General features: G+C 32.4%; 1 protein-coding gene across 1 annotated transcript; it reads right to left on the reverse strand.

Annotated features, from left to right (window-relative positions):
- Window positions 1–541: 541 nt before the first annotated feature.
- Window positions 542–21,526, reverse strand: LOC110993525 (ATP-binding cassette sub-family D member 3). Its single transcript, XM_022259820.2, has 15 exons — window positions 21,103–21,526; window positions 20,593–20,847; window positions 16,815–16,884; window positions 15,875–15,972; window positions 12,501–12,681; window positions 11,572–11,641; window positions 10,481–10,575; window positions 9,856–9,973; window positions 7,769–7,866; window positions 7,039–7,225; window positions 5,626–5,761; window positions 4,628–4,802; window positions 4,051–4,224; window positions 3,525–3,629; window positions 542–3,200 (listed from the first exon to the last, which is right to left on the reverse strand). Exons 1-15 carry the CDS (start codon window positions 21,207–21,209, stop codon window positions 3,066–3,068), a joined length of 2,004 nt encoding a protein of 667 aa, XP_022115512.2. The 5' UTR covers window positions 21,210–21,526; the 3' UTR covers window positions 542–3,065.
- Window positions 21,527–22,634: the final 1,108 nt, after the last annotated feature.

A 22,634-nucleotide genomic window follows, 5' to 3' on the forward strand; every position in this document is an offset into this window, starting at 1 on the left:
CATTGTTCATTTTGAAATAAATGGTTTTAGGTATCATTACAGATATATCATTATAGATTTTTACAGATTACTTTTATACATGCCATATTTCCTATTATTTTTGACATACATATAGAAAAAGGAGTTAACTAGTAATCCTTAAGTAGGTATCATTTAAAATTCATAAGAAAACTTGAATCTACTGGTGTAACACGTATAAGTTTTATAAATTTTCTTATTTTACTTTTTAATAATAAAGGTGTTCCGTGATAGAGGACACGGTCTTTATATAAAAATTGTATATTTTTCTAAAACTCTTGCTAATATAATGTTAAAAAACTAATAATTTTATGATATCGTTAAGTCGCTTTATTATACACACTAAACAGTTTCATAGACGAGAGATTTCTGTATAAATAAAAGCACTTGATTTATTTTTGTGTATACATATTTAATTTTTTTTAAACTAATTATAATTAATGATAATAAGGTTACTTATCTGAAAAAAAACTACTTGTCAAATTGTGTTCTCCTCTTTCGGGTTTTAAAATAAAAGACAGCATTATCCTTAACCCTTCTTTATTGACCCAGCACCTAACAACGATAACAAACAAACATAATCTATCACAGCGACATTTACATTTCTTACAAAAAAATGGGAAACGTGATTTACAGAATAGCGAATATGATCATGTATACACAAATAAATTATGTTAAAATATAGAATAAGGTTACCATTTAAAATTATCAAAATGGAAGTCCTAACACGAAGGCAGCCATTTTGCATTACAATGCGCGGGAAAATTTAAAGCAAATAGTATGTTTGCATATTCCCATTTTAAAAATATACTGCTTTCCTTTAAGGATATATATTTATCCTAAATTTAAATATTGTTGTACAATTTTCTTAATCTGACGACACCTTACTTAAAAATAATTTGAATTTAAATGTTCTTATAGAGTGAATAGTTACATATTTTATCTTCGAATATGGACGCCAATTATTATTTTATTAGGAATTACATTCTTGGTTATATTATCACAAGTTATTAATGTCGTGGCCCGATCGTACAATCACTGTACTGGTCAACAACTTATAAACATTGTTTAAACTGTATATATGTGTGTTTAATGCTGATTTCTGATTAATGATTGATTTGGCTGGGTCGTGATGTAGCCAGCTAAATGATCTCGTGTATATGCTACATTATTAGACAATGAATTCCACGATGAAGCCACAACATAGTATAATTTAATGTAGGGTATATACCTACTTATGCATAAAAATTAAATTTATTAAGAATGTGATTTTTTTCTTGTGCCTCGGAAGAGTCTGTGAGAGGTATCGTGTCTCTCTGCTATTACCATGAGAATTTTTGATAGTAGGCCTGACAAACTACGGTGACAGATTAGTCTATACCAGGATGACGTAGCATGGAAAAATCTCTTCGCCTGTCTAATCGTACTACTTCCTGTCTTGAGACTTTTGTTCGAAATTTGTGTGTTTGTAATTTAGGAATAATTATTAACGTTTAAAAGTTTAAAACTTTGTTTACATGTTTACGGGCTTGCTTCATCATAGACTCGCGCGACGCCATCTTGCCAACATGCGTTTTGGCGGGTTCTTGAGATAAAGAACGTTTGAGTTTTTAACGCCTTAACTTAAAATAATAAAAATAACAAATGCATAGAATAGAATCAATCTGTAATAAAATTAAAAATCTTGTCAAATACCCCATTGCACTGATATATACATATGTATGAATAAGGAAGTTAATGTATACGTTGTATTGCGACGTTGCCGCATGTAACATATGAAACGTGTAATATTGGTTGAGACTTTATAGTTTAATAACACATTAATAAATTATTAACTATATTTATAGTAGCACAGATAGTGAATTTGTACTTTTTGTGATATTTCAAACTACAATAAAATAGCACTGGTTATAACTACCATATTCACACCAACTATAAGTTTAAAATAGTTAATTAATATAAAATAAAAAATTGCTATTTAACCATATTTCTATAACTAAAGGATATCCGGTTTCAAAAACTTACGGATCATTTAGTAGTAATAAGTTAAGTATCTTCGAACTATTTAATCGGCAATTAAAATTGCACTGGAAAAACTATATACAAAAACAGGGCCACATGTTTTGTTATTATTAAAATTATTCTGTTGAGCATTATTTAATATATTAAATAAAGATTGATATTTAATAGATTTTGTTTAATTGTACATTATTAATATAGATATGGGAATAGATCAAGCAATAAACAATGGTCTAGTTAATATCCGAGCACCATTATTAATATACAAAATTAAATAATAAACAAAAATTGTTCAATATAGTATATGAAATCGCTGAAAATGTCAATAGTCAAATTTTACGTATTCAAAATTAGTACAGAGTCAAAAAGTAGATTGGCTACTTAAAAATAATTATACTAATAGTAGTCTGTAACTTGTATAGATTATAGACCAAAGTCATAGACAAGGATATGATTGAGACATTCAATTGCAATCCGGTAAGAAAGCTGTGACTGTTAAGACGTGTTAGCCCAATCGCTAGTTTGTGCGGAAAAAGAAGAGTTTGTCAAAGTGCTAAAATATAACCCTTTCTGTGATGACAACACTGTTACGTCATTTTAGTTTGACGGTTTAATAGTACTTTCGATAAATGAACCATAAATAATTTGTCTATGACGCCTAGCAAATTAGACTTTTTTTAATCGACATAATAACGACACCTGTTCTGTTTCCGCACACACAAATATTATATTTGAAGACTTTCATAATTTCACGATAACTTAGAGTCACATAAATATTTTTTTCAATATATATAGAATTATATTATATAGATGTCTAATACATTAACTTTAACATTTAACGATTTATTTATTTTATTAAACATATAGTAGATCATCATATTTATATATACATTTTTATTATTATATTATTTTTACTCTTTTATCCAAAGCGTAAACACAATTCGACACAATACTTTAAAAGGTTGTGTCAATTGTCAATTCATTGTCTATGGTCCAATATACAATCTATACATGTCAATGTCGAACAATCACGATCCGAATTCCTGTGTAGAGTTATCGATCTCCCCAAAAACGTAACCCCCTCGACCGTCCATTTGTAAATAATGATCGTGGTGTTGCCATAATGACTTACGATGAGATACCGTAAACAGAGAAATGCCCATCTGGAAATATTATAATAGAAAAGTTATTATATTATATTATTTAAATGATCTAAAGAGATTAGAATGAGATGAGATTGATGAGATGAGAGAGAGACATGAGATTAGATTTCCTTGAAATTACTTATTAAATACTTGGTGACCCCAGGAACTCTGTTCCGTTAACCATTTGTAACCATTTGCTACCCCATACTGTTTCTTTTCCGGGATAAAAACCCAAGTACTAAATTACACTATATTTTTCTCTTCATAAAAACCTTCCTCAGACTTCTAGGAAAAAAAAAATTGGGTCCACCCGTCACCAACTTTTGCCTTTTTATAGATTACCTCTCTGCAATATTGGTACATATGCCCTTCAACGTCCACCGAGACTGCACTCGTACACTCGTCCAGAATCGCGAATTGTGGCGCGTGGTAGAAAAGACGCGCCATCTTGAATAAAAAAAAACAAATATGTTACAAAATATTTTTTTTTATTATTTTAATGCGTTTCTATTTAAAATCGCTGCATTTAAAATTTCTAATTTCAGCCTTAATAATAATAATATATTGTTGAACATAAAATTTAAATAGAAAATATTAATAATAAATATTTGTTTCCATATTAAATAACCACATTAAGTTTAAGATACAGGCTAGTGCTCATAGAAGTATATTATGAATAAGGTTAACCAAAGTGAATATTATATTTAGAATATATTGTTTGTTTTGAGTCAAATAAAGATTTTTTTTAATTCTTAATTTATACATTTTTTATATTATTAGTCTGTAATTCCGCACCAGAGCTCTTTACTAATTTCAATAGCTACAGCAATATTTCTTTAAAAAACATATAATTATAAAATTAGCTTACCGCAATCCTCTGTTTCTCTCCACCGGAGAGTACATCCATCCAATCTTCCACAGCATCCCAGCCGCCTTCCCTCGTAGCGAGATAAGACAGTTGTACGATATCGAGATATCGCTCCAACTCTTCGTCCGTACGACCCCGACGAATCATTTCGTCCCGAGTTTGGGGGTATATTATCTAGAAATACAATTATATGATGATTGATTTTAACCGACTGCAAAAAAGCTAATCAGTTGCACCTAAGTATTCGATATGATAGTAGTGCATATTTATCTATTTTAAGTGTGTGTATGTTTGTGTAGAAAAAATATTATACCGATGCAGTTACTTAAGAAACAGTCCAAGTTTCATTAAAATCGGCGCAGTAGTTTATGAGATCCATGCATTTCTTGATATGTAACTTCTATCCAAGCATATATTTAAATTACATTAGTTAAAATTAACACGTAAGAGATAATTAAAAAAACTCCGCCATCTTCCTAAATTAAAGTATTATCTTAGAAAAAAAATACATAATTTGTGCCTACCCTCAATTTGTCAACATCAGTCGACAAATTAGGTTCTATTCTACCATACACACCTGATCCCTGAAAGTCCCCAAAGTCATATACGGCCTCTGCGGTACATAAAACAGTTTGCCTTTAGGTGGCTTTATGAGGGTACCACCAAATATAGGCCAAAGTTCTCCAAGCATACGGAACATCGACGACTTCCCACAACCATTCGGGCCACAGACTAGGACGTTTATACCGGATCTGAGGAAAGTTTTGGTGACATAAATTAATTTAAAATTTTCTCTCCTTCTCTATTATTCAGTGACTTCAAAAACGGGGGCTATTGAAGTTAAATATTCTAAGACGCCTAGTGGGTACGTTACCGACCTTTGACGGAGGAGTAAGCTCTTTTTCTAAACAATTGAAGGTAGTCTCCAATAGAGGTAATCTCTCAGTACGCTAGTTCGCTAAAGAAAATACTTAGTCAAGCGGAAAGTGGAAGACTTCTAGCCACTCAAGCCCCAGTTTTCCAAAACTAAAAGCCTATATTACAACCGAGAGAAGAGTTCAAGTGATATCAAAATCGGTTCAGTAGTTTTTCAGATATAGTTATATAAAATTCTGGCGGTGACAGTTCATAATAAAAGGTTTTTTAAATCGGTATAATTATTTTACGATATCACACACGAACGTGTGTGTGTGTAAACTATGTGTACTATTTTGTTCAATTCCTTTTACGGTAAAGAATTGTAAGTTTATCAATTAAATATATATTATGAAATACCCGCTAACTTTGTTTTTTTATTCAGCCTACATTTTTAGTTACATACCAACATATGGAACATTTTGTTATGATTATCCAAAGACTGTTTGCTTTTACCTTTTTCCTTATTTCTATCCAATTCCTCCCTCTATAAAAACCTTCGATATTTGTGCCTACCCACATATTTTGCGATACATTTATTTAGATTTAACGTGCACGTACAGTCATGAGCAAGCTTTGTGGCGGGCTCAGAGTACAAATACGCAAAATTATAAAAACATATATAATTTATTCGAATTAACAAAATAATGTTATACTAACTTTACTTCAAAGGTAAGTTCCTTAATGAGAACGTCTCCGTTGGGCGTGACCAGTGGCACTTTGTCAAACCTTATAATTTTGTCTTGATATATAATTTTACCCGCCCCAGGTGTTAGCGCCATTGTACTAGGTCCCACTGTAAAGAGAGATAGTAATGATTCATCAAAATAGAGCAGAGATAGTAATGATCCATCAAAACAGAGCAGAGATTCGAAGATGAAGAAGTTGAAGAAGAAGAAGAAGAAGAAGATCAAAATAGATCTCGTTGCATCAATAAAACTCCCTTCATAGTAGAAGGAAAATCACAAATTAAAACTTTTTGTTTTCTTCGTAGTACCAGGGGCACATGGGCATGGGGCTGACATGATGTTGAGCCGCCCATGGACACTCGCACTGCCAAAAGGCAAGTGCCATACATAATCCCAAGTATGTTTTGCAATTGAGCAGGACATAATTTCATAAATATAAAAAAACTCATATATTTTAAGAAATTAAACTTAAGAACTTCAAATACCACGCTTTACCGTGTGCACGAAAAATTACCCCGAGTAAAACCCCAAAACCTTCGCAGATTACATTATACCTTTTTGATTAGCTTTTTAGTTTTAGTTAGTTATTAATATTGTTTTTTTTTCTCTAGATTAAGGTTCCTTAGATTAATATAAATATATTTTGTTTTTTTATATAACTTCTGGTTATGCACTTCTTGGACTCATCATTTTTTATTTATTTATTTCTTTTCTTACTAGGGTTGCCTGGAAGAGATCGCTTGTTAGCGATAAGGCCGCCCGTTGCATCCCTTGTAATTTATATATATTGTGTTATTTGTGTTTCTTTCTATAGTACGGACGCGGAGCACGAAGAATTTCGTACAATGACCTTTGGGCCACTGCCAGTGGTTAAAAACATTTTTTTTATAAGTACGAATATTAAAAACGGTAGCTTTGATTTTTATTTAGACTAAACGGCTTGATGGATTTATAAAAAGGAAAAGTTATGATTGCGGCTAAGATTTGGTAAAAAAAACAGAAATACTCTTAAAAAAAACATTTAATTTTAGTCAGAGGCATCTATTTCTGATGAACTATCAGATGTTTCGCCAGATACGTTACTACTTATATACTTTACTATAACATATATACTACTTATAACAAAACAAACCAAAGTACATGTGCACCACCACATCTCTTTATGGTTATGACTAAAAGGTTTACAATCTCTGAATACGGCGGTCACTGCATCTGTGTGAGCGCAACGGCAATACGTTTATGCGCGAGCGACAAAGACATAAGATGAGGGGTCATTATACGAAATTCTTCGTGCTCCGCGTCCGTACTATAGCAACGAAGTGTGAATAAATAAATAAATAGTATGGTACAAATTAATTCAGCTACAAACATGGAAAACACTCACAGATACCAGGTTGTCGGTCAACCATGGTCCTCTCGTAATTTCCTGTATTAATATCTTCCAAGACATTCCGTAATTGGGTCACTCTAGACGTGAGTCCGGCCAACTTGCTCAACTCACGGCCGGATAACACGAGCCGGCCGATTCCTTCGGCCATTTTGACCAACATACGCCCGTATGTGTAGTAATGCTGAAAGTTTAAAATATGATTTCAGTTCAGCCGTGTTCAGTGTGCGACTCTCATCCATGAGGTCGTAGGTTCAATTTCCTGCCGTGCACCAATGGATTTAAAAAAAAAATGATGAAACCGGCTTGCCTTAGACCCAAAAAGTCGACAGCAGGCGACAGAAGAAGGCCTATTAGAATAACAGATGATCATGAAACAGATAAAGAAATCTGAGGTCCAGACCTAAAAAGGTTGTAGCACCACCGATTCATTTATCATGTGTTTAGTATAGTGTTTTTAATGTAGTACTAAATATACTATACTGAAAACATGAAAAATGTGAATACCAATCAAATTTTAAATGAAAAAAAATTTAAACTAATAAAAATAAAGTTCCATATTGAAAGATTTTTATGTGAGCTTTTCCTGTCATTTTTTTTAAATCTTTAAAATGACATATTTTCTAAATATTATTTATTTTTAATATGTGATTCAAGAACCACATATAAAAATAAAGGTAGGTCTATAACACTTAAAAATTTTTTTTTTTTTAATATTTACACTTACCCTAAACCTATCCTGTTCTGTGCTACCAGTCAATAAATTATGATCCTTAACGAAGAACGGCCGGGAAACAGCGTAAAATCCAACCACGATTGCAATATCTACAATAAAAACACTGTATATAAGGCTACATACTACGAGTAAATAAAAATTAATTTAAACTCTGGCATTGAGAGTGTCCATGGGCGGCGGTATCACTTAACATCAGGTGAGCCTCCTGCCCGTTTGACCCCGGTTCTATAAAAAAAAAAAAAAAAGAGTACTCTATCTAATAATTACCGTTACACAATGTGTTTGAATAGTTCCCAGTAGTTCACCAGTTTTAGGTACATGATCTTAACATATAATTATCAAATTAAATTATACAAAATCTATATATATAAAAATCAATTGCTGTTCGTTAGTCTCGCTAAAACTCGAGAACGGCTGAACGGATTTATCTTATCTTGGTCTTGAATTATTCGTGGAGGTCTAGGGAAGGTTTAAAAGGTGAGAAAAATTCGAATAATTGCCGGGAAAATCCTCAAAACAGCATTTTTCTATTTCCCATACAAACGTTTTCTAAATAAAATGGAGAGTCAATTTGTAATTTATTACCGCTGCATAAAGTTCAAATTCGCGTGCGCGTTGGAGGACCTAATATCGCGTTCTGAAACTCAACAAAAGTGAAAGTGAATCGCGAACGCGACAAAATTGCATAGTCTCAAAATACATAGTACATAAATAAACACAATTTTAGCTAACTTCAGTTGTTACTCTGTCCGATTATTTTTTTATTTTAGCTAACTTAAGTTGTTACTCTGTCCGATTATTTGTTTAATAAGACTATATAGAAATCGAAAGATAAATCAATAATAATAAAGACAAATTAAATTATGGTTTCCTTCAAATCAGTCGACACCGTAATGAAGGATGACGTAATCAACTATCCCACTGAGTTTTTAAATTCACTGGAATTGCCTGGATTACCACCTCACAATTTGCAGTTAAAAGTAGGATCAGTTGTCATCATGCTGCGTAACATTAATCAACCTCGACTATGCAATGGAACAAGACTGGCTGTGAAAAGACTGATGAATAACGTCATTGAGGCGACAATCATAAAAGGAAAATACAAAGGAGAGGATGTCTTGATCCCGCGGATACCGATGATTCCAACGGACTCACCATTCGATTTTAAACGCTTACAATTTCCAACACGTCTGGCCTTTGCGATGACCATAAATAAATCGCAAGGACAGTCTTTAGAAGTTTGTGGAATCAACTTGGAGTTTCCCTGTTTCGCGCATGGACAATTATACGTCGCGTGTTCGCGCGTCGGAAAACCGTCTTCTTTGTTTATTTACGCACCACAAAACAAAATAAAAAATATAGTTTATGAGAAAGCTTTAAATTAATTAACAGACTGTATTTTCACAGTGTGTGTCTGTGAATATCAAATTTAAACCTTATAAATAGCCAGTATTTCAGGAAAACTCTGATTTCTAAGTAAGCAACATGATGTATCGAAAATAATAATAAAACTTCATGCTTTATTCAATAAATGCTTTTTCATTAATAATTATTTTGTTTGTTTTAAAATCATTTTATACAAAAGATTAGGTCTTTTATTTATCGATGAGGCAGTACGAAGTCTGCCGGGTCAGCTAGTATTGTATAAAATAATTTAATAAAGTATGGAGTTTCTTGTCTATTCTTCTCCATATTAAACTTTTTGTAGGGGCACATTTTTTATATTTTTAACTTGGAATTTCGACTTTATGCTTAAAATAACCCATATTATACTGTCTAGGGAAGATGGGAAGGCACAAGAAGTTCCTCTTCTTTTCTTTTCTATGAAGCGACAAAACCAAAATGTAGGGGGATGTTGACATTGAAGAGATGAGACTCCAATTGATGGAATGGAGGGGATGACGGAATCAGATTGTGAAGTTCCATGGAACATTCTATAGAATACTGAAGGGCGATGGTCAAGAGTTGAGATTCAACGAGTAAATTGCGAAAATGTTTGTGTGTGTATAAAACTTGTGACATCATATTTACTTGTATTAGCATACATGTGTTAGGACTTGAAATAATAACTGTCTTACATTTAGCAACAATATTGTCTATGAATCCCATCCCGACCCGGAAGTTGAGGAAATTCCTCAAATGCCTCGTCAGCTTGTAGAAACTTGATAACAACGTCAGTTGCTCGCGACGGTTACCCTGTAATATATTTAAATTCATCAAAATTGGTCGCGCTTAAATCTAGTTTCTGGAAAACCAATACAAGATTTCTAGCTTTGAGTCGAACTTAGAGCCAGTGGCGTAGCAAAGAGGGGTTGTCGCACTGGGTGTAACCTTTTTTGGGGTGACACCCACCCGGTCTCTCAACTTAAAGAACAATGTACAAGCAAAAAAATAAATAAACCGCTAGCATAAAAATTTCTTTTTCAGGGATTCCTCCACTAGCACTAGCACAGCTCTATGTGGAATTCGGGGATTCCCGCAAAAGAGACTGACGCTGTCGTTGGGGATTCCCCGGCCCATACTCGCGATCTTTTAATAAATGATCCATATCATATAAAATTTATTGCATTTACTTTCGATGGAGTGACACCACCAACTTCCACACCCAAGATAGCTAAGCCACTGCTAAGAGCCCATTTATTTTAATATTAAATCATCTTCCAAAATGCATCTACTGAAGCACGAAGCCCGAAATTATATTACCTGGTAAAATGCGACCTCTTCAGAATTGGTGATGAGCCTTGAATTGACGTATCTGTATTCACCTTCCAGTTTTTGTTCTTGCACCGTCATGCGAGCTGAAATTTCAAACAAAATATACAATTTGTTATATAAGACTTCTCTAGACTAGTAGACAAATATCTATGGTTATTGCCCATTTATCTCGCTCTCTATCATGAGTCTCATTTTATATGAGACTCTATCTCAAGGTCACCTTCTTTATTAAGCAGTGTTGGTTTAAGGGTCTCCTACCCTGAGCTCATGTGATTGAATTGCAACTTGCACCAATGGACTTTTTATCAGTGTGTATCTCTCACTCGTAAAGGAAAAGTATCAGACACTTGACACTAATTTCCTATGAACAACTGACTAAGGCAAAGAACACTTTGGACGGCAACTGTATATATGCCACGTCGAATATAGAAAATTCAGCTTTTTAATATGCATGCAACAAATATTTGATAAAGTTTTTTATTACTCTGGATAATCAGTCATAGACTACAGTATATACTGCAGAATGATCAGCCACAGAGTACGTTGGCACAAAGCATAAAGTTAATAAAAACAAGCGAATTTACTGAGTTAAATCATCTTCCAAAGTGCATCTACTGAAGCACGAAGCCCGAAATTATATATTATATATATATTTCAACTGACGTGCAAAAAATACGACGTAATAAAATAAAGTTTATATTTGCAACATTAACGCGATTGACTTGAAATTTAAAAATCAAATATGTTTTTGGTAAAGGTTACTCAAGATTTTAAGTACATAAACTTAAGTAAATCGAGATTGACCTATCATATCTAAACGCATACTAAGCCAATAGGTACTTTTACAGCTAGAGATCCAAGCGTATAAGAAACGAAAAAAATCTAAAAAACCTTTCGTATGCAGTAATCAATAAATGCTTTAGTAGGATTAAACAAATTTCGTTTGAAATTATTTAATTTTAACAATATTAAGCCTCAAATTAATTTAAGACAAATTATGCCCAGATTAATTACGTCACAACGTAAAAACATTACATGAAAACAGATTAATAAAAACCAGTTTAAATATATAAAATTACCTGTAGGCCTTCGTAGGTAGGTCAAAAACACGCCGGAAGCCAATAAATACGCCATCATTAAGCCCGGCGTCTGAAAAAAAATACGTTTTTAATTAACTAAAATATTAAACACTGTTATTAGAGTTCAGGTCTAAGCGTTAAGTCATCACAAATGTTAAAATTCAAATTGGATTTGACAAACGGGAGTCAGAATATTAGGGAGAGTTTCAGAAACCACACTTATTCTGATTCATATACATATGTCAAAATCCAATTGTCATTTCTGATTCCCTCACAAATACTTCTTCAGATAGATGTTTACTTTAATAACTATATAGAGTCGTCAGATATATATGAAAAATAAGGATTAAAATCAGTAATATTTATAAAGCTATAATATCGCGGCCATAGATGATGTTTTCACGATCTGTCAACATCTCGACAGACTATATTATAATATCAAATCTGATAACTTGAAGGGTCATAATTCAAAGAATCGAGTACTCGAATCTTCGAATACTCGAATTTCTTTATTTCCTTCTAAAATATGCGTTTGGAGATATATAAGAATAGAAATAGTCCTTATTATATAGATTTATTATACGTATATTTGTATCAAATATATATATCAAAAAGTATATTTGTGTGGGTACATCTAAGTTTAATATTTTATGCTATCGTTTCTTAAGCAGGGGGTCAAAACAAATTATAGGATTAAAAACAAATAGGTACAAAGATTCGTTCACTAAAGGAATGAATAAACTGTTATAAAACTAAAATATAATTCTGCAGCGACTATTTCGCTTTTTCGTTAGTCGCAACATAAAAATGGTTGAGAAACGATGTTTAAAACAATTCGGGACATAATATAATGATTGTTCCAAATACCATGTAGTAACATTAAGTCTGTTCTATTAAGTGTAATTATACATTATATATTTTTTACTTACCGAAGGTCCCAAATTCACTGTTAACCGATAAAGATAAATAGATATATCCAGTAGGGGTTTACTAATATAACTGTATAGGTCTATTACAGTATCACAGAACTTCTCAATATCAGTTGTGAGGAGCTGATCAGCGTTGGATATTCTATTATCCAAGTTTGTTACTCTGTAGTATGTGAAGCCTCTGAAAATGAAAGGTTATAATTAGCAGCAGATAGTTCTAATATAGATCGTAATAATTTCTAAATAATAATCAAGTGATGTAAACCTATACAGGTCTTGGTGAAGGTTGACAGCTATTTACTACTAAATATATTATTAAATATACTATTTAAATACACAAATTTTAAAAAAGCTTTCTGGGTTTCTTTCTTCTGATACAAGTAGTTTTTGGGCATAATAGAGAGTACCCTCACGATGTTTACAACGTACTTGAAAGCGCGTCAATCTTAAGATGTCATGTGGAACATAGTGAGTAATGATTGCAGCTCCTTACAAACGTTGTGTAAAACAAAAAATGGCGATTAAAAAGAGTGGCGGAGAGTTTATAGCCAGTTCTTCTCTTCGTTCTACGCCCTTGATTTGAGAAATGGCAGTAAATATAAAATTAGGAGAATTTTTTGTTTTTTTTTTTACGTTCATAAGTGTACAATGTGTTACCTGTATAAATAAATGATTTTGATACTCTTTTTAACTGGTCATTCGAGTCCAGAAAAAAATAAGAATGGAATCCGATAGATGGCGTGATAAATACAAAAAAACAAGTCAATGCACCATGATTATTGAAATCTTAACAGTAAAATGCAAATAATTCCAGTTCAAATAGGTTACGATGAATATAAATGAATCTTGTATATTAATTATGTACATTAATTGTTTAGACGAAACCGCAGCTGTATTTGTGTATTTTTAATGACAATAATGCTTGAAATAAAGAATTTAGACAATAATTGAAGATATGTGTTTTATTTGATTTGACTTATACATTAGACAAAACATACACACATAATGAAATCAATTATGTGTATATTTTGTCATACATATGTTCAATCACAATGCAACGCAATGTCTCATTCTCACAACTCAGTCCACAGACTAGGCTATGCATTTACAAAAAAGTTTATCATCGAAAGTAAACCTCCTTTGATTTCAAATCAAATCTATAATAAAGGTATTTTAATGAGTTCTACAAGACAAATTCATGTATGTCCACGTGGCAATTATGCTGATTATTGAGAAAATAACTTTATTGCGTGATTGTTTCAATGTAATGACAAATCTCTTGACTCGTACAATGAATCACGCATACAATGAGAAGCTCATGAACGAATTACAAAATAATATAACGATACATACTTAATAAATGTTTTGAGTTATAAAAAACAGTTTCATTGAAGAAAAAAAAGGTAAGTGTGTAAGTAGAAAACGGGCAGGCTCATCTGATTTCCACGCCCGTGGACACATAGCCAGATCGCTCGCGAGTGCGTTGCCGGCCTTTAAAATGTAGATTTTGACAGTAAAAATACGGCTCAACTGATAAGGCTATTTTAAAATAATTAATTATTTTATTATATAACATATATATTTTATATTAAGTATATTTAATCTTGGATAAAAATAAATGATTTTTTTTGTTGCGCTTAATGTTAGTCAATTTTCTTTTATATCTTTGCACTAGCATTCATATCTTTGAGTTTCATTTCACGCATGCAGAGTTGAGCGCGTATATTCTGGACTGAATATTTTACAGGCGGTCGTGTCTTCTAGAAAAAAGGCAAGGCAATTTCCCTAGCTCTAGACCTTTTCCGTTTTTCTTTGACTTATTTACTTAAGAGCATGATTCCAAGGTCAACTTAATCCAGTTGCAAACAGTTTGACGTTATTTATATCATATAATAATATTCTAGCACTATTTTTTCATACGAAATGACGCGAGTAAAATTATAATTTTATTTCCAAATACTATTTCTTCCAAGTACGTAGTAGTTTCTTACATGTATTAAGCGAAAGTATTTAATAAAATATACAAGTATTTTATGTAATAAAAAACAAAATAACATATCGAAGAATTTATCAACTGATATAAACCTGTTATAAGATAAATACGATAAAACCATACAATCTATACAATTACATAAATTAAGTATTTGTTAGGACATTGTTTTGTCTCGTTTACTTAGTTGCAATGTTATATAAGAGTAATAGGGGCAAAATATATTTCTCTTCTACTTGGATACTCTTTGATAAAAAAAAATCAGTGGCTGTGTAATTTTTTTAATTCTGGGCTTCAGATTTCTGTATCTATTTCATGTTCATTTGTCAATCTAATAAGCAAGTAGGTGATCAGCCTTCTGTAACTCACAAACACCGTCGACTTTTGAGTGTAAGTCGGTTTCATCACGTTTTCCTTCTCCGTTCGGGCGAATGTTAAATGCGGGGAATCGAACCTACGACCTAAGGGTTAAGAGTCGCACGTCTCACGCTCTAGATATTTGATACACTTTGATATAAATGCGTCCTTACCTACTTAAAATTGTTTTATAATAAGGATGATAAATATGAACGTTTAATGTTTTCAATTAATTTCAATTCGAAAGATCGAATTGATGGAATAATTATATTCGACCGTGTAGGCTATAAATTATATTATTACGTTATAATAATAAAAGTTTTATTATATGTTTGGGGCCGTGCAGGTATTACAAGTAGCGGCACGAAACTCTAGCGCTGACCGTTATTGCGCAGAAGTAAAAAATAAGGTACTTGAGGGGGGCTAGCGGAATGAAGAGCGTCGATTGGCTCTCCAGTCGCATTCCGACACCCGCACCACAGTACACATGCGCAGCAATCCCCTCCACGTATCGGCCAGCGCTAGACTTACGTGCCGCTGCCTATACCAAAGCAGATTTACTGTAATTTATACCCTCCCCCCCCCCTCCTCTTGTCAGCAAAACTAAGTAAAGCTCTCAAAAATAATAGTACATAAACCTATTGTTTTGTAGGAATCCTCGAAGATGCATTTCGCTTTCATGCATAGACAATGTGCGGGTAAAAAAGTAAATAAGTACTGTTGACGTAATCACCGTAAGAAAATCAATGACAACCTAGTCTTTTCACGTCTTTCAGGCTGCTTGTTAAACGGCGCCGTTTAGTTAAACTGCTAGGCTGTTGTTAATTGAACGGCTAATTAAGCTAAATAGCTTATAGGTATACGGGAGACGTATCATAATGTCTAATTTGTAAATGCGACCGTATGTGTAATAGCTGTAATAAATTCATTCACATTTACCTAGATAAAACAGGTACTACTAATAGCTTTTTTTGAGTATCCATTTTACTTGGTTCATGCCCACCTGAATTAAAAGCAAATTACTCACTTTAAGTATTGCTCGTAGAGATGCAGCGAAAGATTCGTCCTTATTCTAAGTTTCACTTCTCCTATACTCCATTTGAGTACATTATTTACTAGTGAAATCTGAAAATAACAAACGTGTATAATACGGTGTAGGCGGATTTAAAATAAGTACTAGCACAGCCAACAATATCGCGATATAATTAGGAAGATGGAAGAAAGGAATACTTATATAGAACTTAACAGGCGCATCCACACAGAGCGAGCGGCCTCGCGAGGCAATTTCCGCGCGAGGCATTTTCCGCGCGAGGAAACTTATCGCGAGGCCGCCGCGTGCGGTAAGCCCGAGCTTCGAGCGCGGCCACACAATCGCGGCCGAACAGAGAAATTACAATAAGGACAAAACACAAAATCAAAAAAGGAATATAAGCGATATAGTACCTGGATGGCCGAGCTTTGCTCGGTATTTTTATTTTTTTTATAAATTGTGTTTTTGGAAATTATATATAAGTACGAATTACATACTAATAAAACGATGAAATATGAACAATATAGAATATAGGATATATGCTGGAATAGCTTTAGTGTTGTTGTCTCGTTAAAACAATTTTAAAAAATAGTATTATTATTCGCCGATAGATGTCAGGAAGATTCATTTTTCAGTTTAAATTGGGACTACTCTAGTATTATTATTCGCCGATAGATGTCAGGAAGATACATTTTTCAGTTTAAATTGGGACTACTCAAACACCACCTTTTTGTTATTTTCTATCATGTATTCCTAGCTAGATCGATTTATCGCCCCCGAAACCCCCCGTATACTAACTTTCATGAAAATCGTTGGAGCCGATCCCGAGATTCCAATTATATATATTATATATATATATACAAGAATTGCTCGTTTAATATAAGCTATATATAAATAAAACGCACTTTTAAACTAAGTATAATGTGAAATCACTTACCAAAGGCATAGCCACGAAGAACTGTGTCAGTAGTTTCTTAAATTCTAATTTGTTCATTGTGATGATTGATCTGGAACAAGAACACAATGTTTTTAGCACTTGAATTTGAAGGATAACATAAACCCTACAACCCAGATTCAAGTAATGAGCCTTCAGTCTGACACGTAGATTTTTTATGTAAAACGAGGCAAACGGGCATGAGGATCATCTGATGTGATTGATACCGCCGCATATGGACAATGTCAAAAGGCTCAAAAGTGCGTTGCCGGCCTTTTAATAATTGGTACGTTGATTTCGTTATTTGAGGGATGTTTCACTTTACCATTTCATGTTCCTACATTTTCCTTTTATTTCCTTAGTGCCACTAGCCCAACACAGCTACATAAATTTCGTATGAACCCCGCGCATTAATATTCAGTAGATAAATACAATCATTACCAAATTTCCAGGTCTCTTTACTTATTGGTTAGAGGAATCTATTCAAGATAAGAATGCTTGGAAACAAGCTGGTCCTGCTCCATAGGACAATCATAGAGCCTTGACAAAATCAATTGGTTGCTGATCTAATTTTACAATATAATTTTTGTTTTATAATACTACAAACTGTATTATTTTATTTTTATCTTACTCTTTTTTATTACTCTTTAATGCATAATATTCTACGGTTTCGATATTTGTAAACATGTATACTAACAATACAATAATTGATCTGGATAGTTTTATTCTAGGAGGGCATTGTATTCACATACATTTAATTAATGTATACAAATATTGTAAATTCAATCCAATAGAATCATCTTATTTTATTTACCGTTCAAAATTGCCATTGTAGGTGGTCTAATTGGAATAAATAATTTGATTTGTATTGAATTTTCGTTATATGATATATCTATATGTTTTATGCACAAAGGACATGTGAGACTTGAAGACAGTTATTTAAAGATCTTAGCAAATACAATACAGTATAAACACAATTAAGTGGTTGAATAGTCAACCACGACAGAAAATTTAATATTAAAAGGTGATTACTCATTCAAACTCAACAAAAAAAAAACAACGGCGCATATGTGATGCTGTAGCCTGCTGTATCTTAGACATAGACATTATTTATTACAAACAAAAACACACAAAATAACAATAATCAAAGAGAAAAAAAAAAGATATAATGAGAGGTATATTTTTTTTTCCTTTTCCCATTCGGTTCGTCTTAAGCACGTAATGCGTGTGTGCTGTGGCTGTAAATAGCCCTGTCTGAGCATTATGCTGAGGAGCCGAATGTTCCACAGCGCTGGTTATTCTGCCAGAGACCACATCAGGTAGTTTGCGCCTCAGTCGCAAAAAAAGAATATATTAACACTTATCTGTCACGCCGTTGGTTTTTTACCTCTTAGTAAATAGAGAGCTTTAAGTCGCAAAAACATTCGGAAAACATCGAATCGGTTTAAATAGAAAATTATTTGGTGAACAGAAAATAGAATAATATACAGTATAAGGAAATATGTAGGTATCGTTATTATCCTTTAAGAAGTATATCTGTGGTGAGTATCAATAATAATAACTTAATTATTTGAGCTGATAATAAGTCCATATATTGTATTGTGTTAGTTAAACCAAACTACATATTATTCGATTTACGGTATGTTTAATCCTAAATATTAAAATTAATTATGAAATTATTATCGCACACCGCAACGAAAAGTACAAGAACGGCAGAAAAGGCCGGCGATGCACTTGCAATGTGTGTGTCCATGGGCTGCGGTAAAACTTAAATTTAGATGCCCGTTAGCCCCCAGTTGTATATATAACATCTTTTTTATTTTTTATATAAATTCCGTACGTCAATAATTTATTTATTTGACAGGCGTGTGTCTTACTTAGCGCTAGCATGACTTCTGTATAGCAAAAACTTTTGACGACTGCGATCACTATGACAGAATTTTACCCATTTGATATAACCAAAATAGAATATAAATGTTAATTATTATACTTATTTCTAGATAAGGTGCGCCAAAGTAGGATCGGAATGACGCCAATCATCGAATAAAATAAACTCATAATTCGCTAACTATGTACGATCCGCCAGAATCGTAAAAGAAAATTTAAATTTAAAAGATAATTTTTTGTCGTGTAGATATTTTGCTAATATTCGTGAACTAAGCTGTAACTAATTTGTCTGCATTAGCCAAGTCACTTTTTATATACTAACTAGCTATCCCCGCGAACGTCGTTTCCCTTGAATAATATTTTTTTTACTAAGCCTTTTTCCAATTTAATCCTTCAATAAAAGCCTTCCTCAAAAATTGCTAAATTGGTGAAGCCATACTTCAAGATTTATTTAACAAATAAAAAATAGGGGTTGATCATAGAGGGGTGAAAATTAAGGGTTGTATGTATTTTGTATGCTGTATCAATAAAAAAAATAGGGATACGAACCACCCTTAACATTTAGTGGGATAAAAAAGATATCCGATTCGCAGACCTAACTGATATGCACACCAAATTTCACGAAAATCGGTCGAGCCCTTTCGCAGGAGTTTAGATGAAATAGCAAAAGCCAATTTTCAAAACGCAAAATAAATTTTAACTCTGCAGGAATTGAGCTTTAAGACCTCCAGTAGAACAATTTTTTGCAGGTGATGACCCTATTTAACCGTTGCGTTAGATCCACAACATTTTGATCTGTATAATATTTAGATATATGTTACAATATAAGACCTACTTATACGAGTAACTACCGGTTACTAGATCAACCGGTTTCGGCGGCGCGAAATGTTTTTTGTTGGTTTTTATTAGGTTTTATAAGGTTTTTATTAGAAGGTCCAGAGGTTACAGAGGCAGATAATTCGGATCTTGATTTGTTGATACTCTTGTTACTTGATACGTTGTCAAGAGTATAACAAAATGTTTCGTAGTTGTACTAATGTTTGCATGTAAAATTTAACTATTTTTTTATGTTTATACGTAAATTCGCTATTACGTAAAGCCCTGAAGACAAAAATATAATATATATATTTATGGAAATCTTAAAGTAAAACCATACAAAATTTAATACATATATACATTTATGTAATTAGAGAAGTATAAAATCGAAAGTAAACCGGTTAGACGTACCACGAGTGCAACGTGTTCGTATGATCGCTGATTTCTTTCGAGTTCAAAGTCGCGTTTTTAATATTTTATATGGAGTTGGAATTACGGTAGAAAATTATTGTCAATATATAATTAACTATATCTGTATTTAAAAAAAAAATATCTTGTTGACATTCAATTTCAATAAATATAATGTACACAGTTAGTTGAAGATAGCTATAAAACTCTATGATTATATACCTATTCACTTTGTTTTGTGATACACAATGTCTGAGGTTTCATACAAAGCTCTAATCTAGTCTGATACACGAATGATCAGCTTTCAATGCCCTCCAGCAAAAGACAATTATTTGTCGGAATTGAACCCTAAGTTACTTTCTTAACTAAAACTCAAGAAATGTAAAACCGTTGCAGTGTTAATGACTAGACATTTTAAATGTGCTTAACAAACTGATTCACGAGTCAGTCTGAACCCTAAAACATATAACAATTGCTATGGTAATCTGAATAACTCTTAGAAAATTCAGTACAGGAATATTTAAATAATTATTATAGAAAATTAGTCAGCATGTTCAACATGACAGCATATTGAGGCTCCATTTTTACCATTTTGGATTTTCTGTGATGATGTAAGGTGTTAAAAAAACATGTGTTCTCATACCAATGCTCATTTTAATAATAAACTTACCCTTCTATAAATGTTGTGTGTTGAATAAGCCATAAATCACACATTGTTCTAGCAATAAGTGATAATGCTATTAGCACCATTAAACCACTCTCCTTTGTCCATACTCCAGGCACCATAATCTTCCATAATGCATTTAATTCCTTGAAAAATTTTGCATTCACTTGGGCTTTTGTACTCTTTTTGTTTTTATCCTTTATCATATATTGTACACTTTCCTCTAAAGTGAGTTGACCAGTCTTTACATTTTTTGTTTTGCTGTAACAATAACAATCTGTATTTCAGAACTGTTAAAATGAGAAAAAAGAAGAGTATAGAACATGAATATATGTAAATATTTTATGCATAATTGGAAATGAAGTCAATATTAAATAGTATAATATTTAGAATAAATAAAGGCTCACTATAAAATAAATAGACAGAATAGAATAGCAACCCAGAAAAAGTTCTTGTATTAGTTTGAACCAAGTAATTAATATGGAATGTTTACATGGAAAATCACTCGGAATTTACCTTGACTTTATAGAATTCTTCAAAATCCATGCACCGAGTGCAGCTGATGCCGCTACAGCGATTTTGACATCAGTCCTTGAGGTCAATTTGCTCAAATTCGGAGCCATTATACAAGTTTACAAAGTCGATGCAAATATTTAAAATTTATAGTGCAATCAGCTACAACTGACACATATTCACCTCACTCAATGGACACAACCATCACCTTCCAAATATGAATGATAACTGCCCAGCGTTCAGTGCCCAGATTCACACAAATATTTTGGTTGTGATGGACTTAGAATTAGTGTTAGAAACAATTTTACTAATTTTGCTGTTGCGAGAAACGGACCGAAAATTGGAACAAAACAGTTCCGTGAGAAAGATAACTTTAAGTTACCAACTTAACAGGTTACACCAAAAGTCACAACATTAAATAATTGATATATAATTCTCAGCAGTCAGCACAGATTTAGTGTACTGAGCATTGACAACTGACATTTGATATAAAACAAGCCTTTAACCTTGTGACTTTCGCCGTAAGAATAAGTTGTTTTTTATTTGATGGTACATTTGTCCATCCATACGTTAACTTAAACTATAAGATCATTTATATGACGCATTATGGTGTACGAAATATATCTGACTCAAATATTATTATTTTTGGAACAAGTCTGTAGCTATCGTGGGTCTACGCATTGAGACTTTTGTTTATTGTCATAGTTGTCAAGTATTTCTCACAAGTTCCATGACAGTTGTTTTAAGCAAGGACATCTAACTACAAACAATAATAATTATCTTTTCTTCTAATAACGCACTAAAATTTTATAAAAAATATATCTTTATCCGTCCTGTGAATTAATCATTAACACAAACGTCGTAGCTTTTAAAATTAGAATTATTTGCCATTTTTCAAGCAAAATATTAAAATATAAAATTATAGTTATTTTACTAGTAGTCTGTAACTATCAGAATCAGACTACTAATAGACAAAATAAGCGAAGCGATAATGATGATTATAATCGATACATAATAATAAAATATGAAGATATATATTACCAATATGACAAATGGTACTTTGAAATTTTCTTGAAGGTGAAAAAATAAAAAAAAAACATTTTTGCAAATTGCATAAAGTTCCGGATCACGTATGAGGTGGCAAATTTGTAAATGCATCAGAATAGATGTTTTCGAAGTTTGCAACCAAGTTTCAAAACTTTTGTAATTATTCCAAGACCACCTTACTCGAAAAAAATACCACGAATTAAAAAGAATTATAAATAAACATGTTCCGGTCAACGTAAAAGGTTGCAAATTTATACAATCGTTCGGTATATTTTTCCGATATATGTGTCAAGTTTGCAGAACTTTTGGAACGTTTTCATTCAGTTTATTAACGAAAAACATTAATTTTTAACAAACAATGTTCCGTACACTTAGATTCGTTGCAAATTTAATACGTGATATGAAATATTATATCGAAAACTTCCCCAAGTTTGCAGAACTTTTGGAATTTTTTTCACGACCATACAGCAAAACTTAATTTAATTGCA

Source organism: Pieris rapae, chromosome 19 (assembly GCF_905147795.1).
Source record: "Pieris rapae chromosome 19, ilPieRapa1.1, whole genome shotgun sequence".
NCBI classification, from domain to species: domain Eukaryota; kingdom Metazoa; phylum Arthropoda; class Insecta; order Lepidoptera; family Pieridae; genus Pieris; species Pieris rapae.